The sequence below is a fragment of the Astatotilapia calliptera genome, chromosome 5 (genome assembly GCF_964374335.1).
Source record: "Astatotilapia calliptera chromosome 5, fAstCal68.1, whole genome shotgun sequence".
NCBI classification, from domain to species: Eukaryota; Metazoa; Chordata; class Actinopteri; order Cichliformes; family Cichlidae; genus Astatotilapia; species Astatotilapia calliptera.
Window position 1 is genome coordinate 9104004 of NC_137426.1, and position 8346 is coordinate 9112349.

Genomic DNA, 8346 nt, shown 5'->3' on the forward strand with positions numbered 1-8346 from the left:
TCATATACAAGCTTCAGCTGAGCTCTTAAGGGTGTTTTAACTGTTAAAACTGTGTGTAAAGTACTGAACCTCTGCATCTCAATCATGCTAAGTGTGCCGTTACGGTTGCATGTCTGATGCAAGGGCGTGAACACCTTTCTCATATCACCACTCTGAAGACCGATGGGCGTTGTCAACAGGTTTACTGACATTCAAAAGGGTAAAACTAGAAACAAGACAAAAAATACAGTCAAGACATACATAAGCGTAGCATAACATACATTTATACACCGCAATACTAATACACAGCATACGTCTAATTATATAAACTTTTAAACAACTACTGAGGCTATCTCAGACGACCTCCGACATCGCGGATAGCTAGCTTAGCACCGAGATTAGCTTTACGGTCAAATACTGCGCTAGCGGCAACATAATGTACAAAAACAAGTTGTAATTTAACTTTAAGTACATACCGGCGATACAACCGTAAACCAAAGATGTAGACAGTAAATTTTCCGACAGGACACCATAAGCCGTGTGCCGATATGTCTCTCTTTCTTTCGCTCGCTTGCTTTCCTTGAGCTGACTTCCTGTTCAATAAAGTTGTTTCAAAACAAACCATTTCTACGGTGCATTACTTGAAACGACCACAGAGGGCGCTAAAACACATAATAACTAACAACGTACTGGGAATAATATTTTAGTGATACAGAACACTCCCCGCCTGGCGTGAATAACGCCACGATTAAACGTTGAAGAAAACAACACGTTAAGAAGGCACCAAGGGTACGATCTCTGAGATAGGTCTGGTCAACACCTTTGTACCATCTGATTTAACTACCTTAATTTCCACGGTACGTATTTTACCATCTTTACTTGGGAACACCTTAGTTATGAGACCAAGAGGCCACTCATTTCTTGGCACTCGACTGTCTTTGAGTACCACAACACTTCCTAAGCTCACGTTAGGCTGGCTAGACTGCCATTTGCGGCGTGGCTGTAGGGTAGGGAGAAACTCTTTCCTCCATTTGTCCCAGAAGATGTTCGACAGGTGCTGAACCTGGCGCCACTGATGTTTGTAGAGGTCTGATGCTGTGAATTTTTCAGCTGGAGCCTGAAGGGGTGCTACCTTTTGAGTCAGGAGAACAGCTGGAGTCAAGATATAGGGGTCACTTGGGTCTGATGAAACCGGGACGAGGGGTCTACAGTTTATGATAGCAGCCACCTCTGCCATGAAGGTGACGAGAACCTCATGAGTGAGTTTAGTGGTCTTAAGCTGAAAAAACAGAGTCCAATATTCTCCGTGCTAAACCTATCATTCTCTCCCATGCTCCGCTGAAATGGGAGGCATGAGGTGGGTTAAAAGTCCATTTACATCCATGTTCTTTTAAGAAGGTGTGCACAGCTGTGTTGTCCAAGTTTGAAGGGATTTTCAGTTCTTTACATGCACTTACAAAATTGGTGCCTCGATCAGAGCGAACAGTTTTCACTGGTCCCCTCACGGCCAGAAATCGTCGGAATGCATTAATGAAGCTAGATGTATCAAGTGACTCTACCACTTCAATGTGAACTGCTCTAATACTCAAACAAGTGAATATGACAGCCCACCTTTTATTCTGGTTGACGCTTCCTCTTGTACGTCGTGAAGACACAAACCACGGACCAAACACATCTAAGCCCACATTCGTGAACGGGGGATCCGTTGTGAGACGGTCTGGAGGGAGGTTTGACATTTTCTGTGTGCTCAAAGGGGCACGAAGTCTTTTGCAGGTAACACAATGATAGATGATTGTGCTCACTTTTCTTTTACCGCCCACTATCCACCATCCTGCGGAGCGAACGGCTCCTTCTGTGAAAAGGCGACCTTGATGCTGGGTCTGCTCGTGGTAGTGCTTTATGAGAAGCGCTGCAACATGGTGGTGGCCAGGAACTATGAGAGGGTTTTTCTCACCTTGGCTAATGTTTGAGTCTCTGATGCGACCACCTACTCTAAGGAGTCCTTCTTTGTCCAGATAGGGGTCTAAGGTTTTGAGATGACTGGTTTTGGGTAGTTTTCCATGTTTTTGCACACACTTGATTTCTTCAGCATACACGTCCTGCTGTACTGCTCGAATGACAAGGTTCTGAGCTTGCTTTAACTCATCCACAGTAAGTCCCGTTTCACAGTAATGCCAGCCATTACAGTGATTGGCTTTGCCTGGTGGTGATTTGAAGTTGTGGATGACATGTATTAGTCTAGAAAGAGCACGTGTGAGGGATTTCCAGGTAGAAAACTTGGTGAATCTGTCTGAGCCCAGTTCTTTAGTTGAGGCTGTTGTTTTGAGTGCGGTTACCTGAGGTCTTACATCTGCGTCCATGTTGGGTTCTACAAGGTCATAGGAGTCATTCGGAGAATTCTGAATCTGATGTAAAAGGTCAGGGCCGGTGAGCCAGTTACTAAGCGGCAGCTGGAATGCAGGAACAGAACGAGTGGCGTGATCTGCAGGGTTCTGACTGCTAGCTACATAGTGCCACTGGCATGGCTGAGAAGATCTGCGGATTCTAGTCACACGATTACTGACATAGACATAAAATCTTCTAGACTCGTTGTAGATGTAACCTAGGACTACTTTACTGTCTGTGTAGAAAGTAGTGTGATCTAGTTTACAGTCAAGTTCATCTGAGATAAGATCTGCGAGCTCAACCGCTAAAACGGCAGCACTAAGCTCTAATCTTGGAATAGTCTGATCTGGGCGTGGTGCTAGCTTAGCCTTACCCATTACAAAGCCTACTTGACTGTGTCCTTCTGCATCTGTCACTTTTAAATAGGCTACTGCAGCTATGGCTTTGGTAGATGCGTCTGAAAAAACACACAACTCTTTTTTCACGGCTGTTGAAGGGGAAATGTCTGTGTATGCTCTGGGAATGGTCATGTTAGGCAAGTCTTTGAGTGAGTCTTTCCACTGTGTCCAAGACTCTTCCATTTCGGGAGGGAGTGGAGCATCCCAGTCCCCATTTTCAGCTGTAAGTTCGCGTAGAATCGACTTCCCCTGTATGGTGACTGGTGCTACAAAACCCAGCGGATCATAGAGACTGTTTATTGTTGATAGAACACCTCGTCTGGTAAAGGGTTTTGACTCATCAGATACTTCAAAGGTGAAGCGGTCTTTACTTAGGTCCCAGAGGAGACCTAGGCTACGCTGCATGGGCACCGAATCACTTTCGAAGTCCAGGTTTTTTAGATTTTTGGCATGATCTTGAGTCGGGAATGCCTCTAGTACTTCCTTCCTGTTTGCTGCTATTTTATGCAGTCTTAAGTTTGAGTTTGCAAGTGCGTCTCGGGTTCTTTGGAGTAGAGATATGGCTTTTTCAACAGTAGGTAGAGATTTGAGTCCGTCATCAACGTAGAAGTCACGCATGACAAACTGCTTCACATCTGCATCGCAGTCCGGTTCGACGCGTTGGACAGACTGGTGCAGGCCATATATGGCTACTGCTGGCGATGGGCTGTTCCCAAAGACGTGGACCGTCATTCTGTACTCCACAACTTCTTTGGAAATGTCGTTGTCACGGAACCACAAGAAGCGTAAGTAGTTCCTGTCTTGCTCTCGCACGTTGAAACAGTAAAACATCTGTTCGATGTCTGCTGTGAAGGCAACGGCTTCTTTTCTGAAGCGTATTAGGACCCCAAGCAATGAGTTATTAAAATCTGGTCCTGTTAACAGAACGTCATTCAGGGATACGCCTTCATACTTGGCGCTGCTGTCGAAGACGACCCTGATCTGCGTGGGTTTACAGGGATGGTAGACACCGAATAATGGCAGATACCAACATTCCTCATCCTCTTTTAGTGTAGGGGCGATCTCTGCATGTTCGTTTTGGAATATTTTGTCCATGAAGGTGATGAAATGTTCCTTCATCTCTTTCTTCTTTTCAAAGGTGCGAGGAAGAGACATTAGGCGATTCAGGGCCTGTGGTCTGTTGTTAGGGAGCTTTCGGCGTGGATTTTTAAATGGTAAAGGAGCTGTCCAACTGTTATCTGTGTCTTTTGTTAGTCCTTCCTCCATTATTTTTAAGAAGGCATTGTCTTGGATGGAAGGTGAGATGTAGTTGTCATTTCTGGTTTGTTTGAACACATTACATCCTAAATGATCAGGTTCACAAGCACTGTCTGCCAGCTGGGAGCTGAAGTTGAGTGGAACTTGTATCCCACAATGTTTCTCTTTTATGTTGAAAACATTAGGACATGGCTCGAATGCTGTGGGACGTCCCCTTTCAGTTGCATTTGTGAACAGAGTCCTTACTGCAGGAGTTCTGTGGACGTCACCTAAACACACGTTTCCTACTATGACCCATCCTAGGTCCAATTTTTGAGCATAGGGTGCGTTGTTAGGGCCACTTATCTGTTTGCGGACTTTGTGAGCTCTAATGACATCCCGTCCAAGAAGCATTAGTATGGGGGCGTTAGAGTCCAAGGCAGGAATGAGGTGAGCCACTGACTTTAGATGGCTGTGGTGTCTAGCTGCACTGGGTGTGGGGATCTCGTCTCTGTCATTTGGGATATTTTTGCACTCAATTAGGCTAGGCAGTGAGATGTGGACTGAACCATCTAAAGCTGCCACTACATAACCTGTAGCTCTTCTACCCATTGTCTCTTTGGTACCTGCACATGTCTTAAGCGAGTAAGGGGAACTAGGGCCGCAGTCATTAAACAACTCGAAGAACTCCGGACGTACTAGTGATCTGTTACTTTGTTCATCATGGATGGCATAAAGCCTTACTGCTTGATGTGGGTGGCCTGCTGGGTAGACATTCACGAGACAGATTTTAGAACATGAAGTGCCTGCTTCATTCACACCACAAACCTGAGTGCATTTAGAAGTGATCTCCTCTGATTCAGTGGTGTCAGGCTCCCCGCCATGCTCTGCTGCTGGTTCGGTTTCTTTTAGCCAGGGAGCTGGTCCTGGGTGGAGAGCCGTGCAGTGCTTCTCATCGTTGCACTCGGAACACTGTACCTTGGCTTTACAGTTCTTTGCTATGTGTGAAGATGAAGCACAGCACCTGAAGCAAAAGTCATTTTCTTTTAAGAACATTTTCCTATCTAACAGTGTTTTCATGCGAAATGCTCTGCACACTGCGAGAGGATGGGCTTTCTTGTGAATTGGACAAATCTTTTCACCATGTACAGTTTTGTTTGGGAACCTCTGTGTGTCTGAACTAGTGCGAGAGATGACATCAGTTTTGTGCACAGAAATCTCTTTTTGTCTGTTTGCCCTCCAAGATAGTTTGTCTGGTCTGGGTGCATCAGGTGATGGTGTGAGGTTAAAGCTGGGGTCGTTTCTAGCATCAGCTTCTTGTGCAACAAAGTCTACTAGAACACTAAATGGTGGGAAGGAGACACATTTTGTGCGTTTGTAGTTGGCTCCTACCGTAATCCACCTTTCTTGCAGGTAGAAGGGAAGTTTTTGGATGATTGGATTTACTCCTCTTGCTGTATCTAGGAACGCGAGACCAGGGAGGTCTCCTTCAGCTTTAGCGCTCTGCACTTCCATGAGCAGGTCACTAAATTTTCTCAGTTTTGCAAAGTCTTTGGATGAGATTTTTGGGAATGCATCAATTCTTTTAAACAGTGCATCCTCGATCACTTCAGCTGAGCCATAACATTGTTCAAGTCTGTCCCATATCATGTTGAGGCCATTGACTGGGTTGTTGATGTGTATGGCTCTGAGTTGTTCTGCATGTTCAGCCGATTCCTTGCCAAGCCATTTTAACATCAAGTCCATTTCTTCACTTGCCGTTAGATCTAACCCGCTTATAGCATTTTCAAATGAGCGTTTCCAAGCTCTGAAGTTTTGGGGCTTGTCATTAAACTGGAGCAGCCCTGTTGCCACTATTTCACGACGAGCAAAGTATCTGATGAAGTCACTCACATTTGATTCTCTAGGCTCTTTGTATAAAGGCCTAGCATTATGGAAGCTAGATGCTGACACCTGATTTGACCAATTGGTACTGTAATTTTTATTAGCATGGGGAGAAGGGGAAATGACTGGAGTTTTTTGGCAACAGTCAGGATCATCTGTTAGACCAATTGGAATTTTTTGTGGGTCATTTTCCTTTTTAGGGCTTGGTGGCTGATCACAGGTGAGCTCTGATTTACTTTGTGTTACATTTTCATTTTGTGATTGTTGAAGAGCAGCATCATTTTCTTTTCTCACAAATGTAGATTGGCCAATGACATACTGTTTAGTTCGTTCTGCTGTTACTGAGGGACAGATGTTGCTGCGCGTTTCTGTCTGTGTGGCAGCAGCTGCTTCTAATGACTCTGCTTCAGCAATGGCTGAAGCTACATCTTTTTCATGCTGTAAATATTCGATGGATGCCTCGACTTTAGCTTTTGCTACTTCTATTTGTGCTTTTTCTACCTTCAAATCCATTTCTTTAGCTGCGAAGCTGAGCCGTGCCTTGGCTGCCTCAGCTTTTGCTCTGGCTTTGGCTGCTGCAGAACCTGTAGAGGAGGCACACGAAGCTTCGGACCGGGTCTTGAGGGATGACGCCTTGCTGGACATGTTGGAGTTGATTAGACGACTGCTGGTTCACTGCTGTATGCCGTGTTGCTCCCAGGCGCAGTAGTGGTCAGCTTCACTCTAGTGTGCGATGACTGCGTTATCTTTGTTCGTGCGGATGTCGCCGTTTTACTGTGCCGTTACGGGTGCATGTCTGATGCAAGGGCGTGAACACCTTTCTCATATCACCACTCTGAAGACCGATGGGCGTTGTCAACAGGTTTACTGACATTCAAAAGGGTAAAACTAGAAACAAGACAAAAAATACAGTCAAGACATACATAAGCGTAGCATAACATACATTTATACACCGCAATACAAATACACAGCATACGTCTAATTATATAAACTTTTAAACAACTACTGAGGCTATCTCAGACGACCTCCGACATCGCGGATAGCTAGCTTAGCACCGAGATTAGCTTTACGGTCAAATACTGCGCTAGCGGCAACATAATGTACAAAAACAAGTTGTAATTTAACTTTAAGTACATACTTAAAGTTAAATTACTTTGGTTTACGATACAACCGTAAACCAAAGATGTAGACAGTAAATTTTCCGACAGGACACCATAAGCCGTGTGCCGATATGTCTCTCTTTCTTTCGCTCGCTTGCTTTCCTTGAGCTGACTTCCTGTTCAATAAAGTTGTTTCAAAACAAACCATTTCTACGGTGCATTACTTGAAACGACCACAGAGGGCGCTAAAACACATAATAACTAACAACGTACTGGGAATAATATTTTAGTGATACAGAACACTAAGAGTTTCCCCTCTGAGAACAGCTCAGCCATTGGAAGAGCAGCCTAAACAATGAGTGGATGACTTACAATTGACTTAATTGTTTTAAACGGCTGAAAATCATCATATCTTGTGTTCTACTTTTGGTACTGGGATGAAAGAATGTGTTGAAGACAGGGTGGAGCTAGACTTTCAGCATAGAAGCAGCAGAACATTCCCAAGGAACTCTTCTGATAAGATAATATTTAGAATCACAGTTATTTAGAAGAAAGTTATTAAGGAAAGGTACTAAAGCAGTGCACTCAAAAGGATTAAGTAAAAGTATGTTAGTATAATAAGGAAACCATACTTGATATAGAGCAGGAAATGGCCCTGATAAGTCCCATTATCATTCCTTTAATGGCCGCTTAACGTTGACTCAAAAAGTCGCTAGAATTTCCTGTTAAAAAAAGACCAAATTCAGAGCAGAAAGAAGCCTCTTTAGAGCCTGTAGGAGTAGAAGTAGTGACCATAAACTCATTAGGTAATTTTGTTTACTGAGGTCTCAGATCAAGTGGAGTAAAGAGCAGTTTTCCCAGTGACCTCCATGCAGTAGGAGAGATTTTTGAAACCAGAAGTATCGTCCCCTGTTGCCCAATATAAAGAATAGTACTTTCAGGAATTAAGTATTGGTTTGACATCTTTGGAATCAGAAACTACACTCAGCGTTTATATAGGGTGTATAATCATACGATCATTTTAAAATCTGCAGACGTTTTAGTCTCTCTATGAAAGTCCAATATACAACCTCTCGTATTCCAGTATACATGAAGACACTCTTATAGGCACTTTTATAAAAGTAAGCCTCCATAGAGGATGTGAGGAGGTGTACGAAAACTACAAAGTCACTGACAACATCAAGCAATAAGGGGTGAAGTAACTACTGGTAATATATGTTATACTTTCTTATCACTATCAATATTATTATTTTCATTTTTATTTTTGGGTAAAGTTTTCAACGAGCAATAATCGCGCCTCGGATAAACCTCATAGGCTACGATACTGCCACTGCGCAAAGCTTTTATTTTTATTTTTATTGAAA

At 43.7% G+C, this 8346-nt stretch overlaps 1 protein-coding gene and 1 pseudogene across 1 annotated transcript; both read right to left on the reverse strand.

The window, feature by feature from the left end:
• Positions 1–165: 165 nt before the first annotated feature.
• LOC113022065 (uncharacterized) lies at positions 166–7008 on the reverse strand. Its single transcript, XM_080301642.1, has 2 exons — positions 456–7008; positions 166–205 (listed from the first exon to the last, which is right to left on the reverse strand). The coding sequence occupies exon 1, from the start codon at positions 6525–6527 to the stop codon at positions 1254–1256; it is 5274 nt and encodes a 1757-aa protein (XP_080157768.1). The 5' UTR covers positions 6528–7008; the 3' UTR covers positions 166–205; positions 456–1253.
• Positions 7009–8194: 1186 nt separating this feature from the next.
• LOC113023122 (U4 spliceosomal RNA) lies at positions 8195–8324 on the reverse strand (annotated as a pseudogene).
• Between the last annotated feature and the right edge of the window lie 22 nt (positions 8325–8346).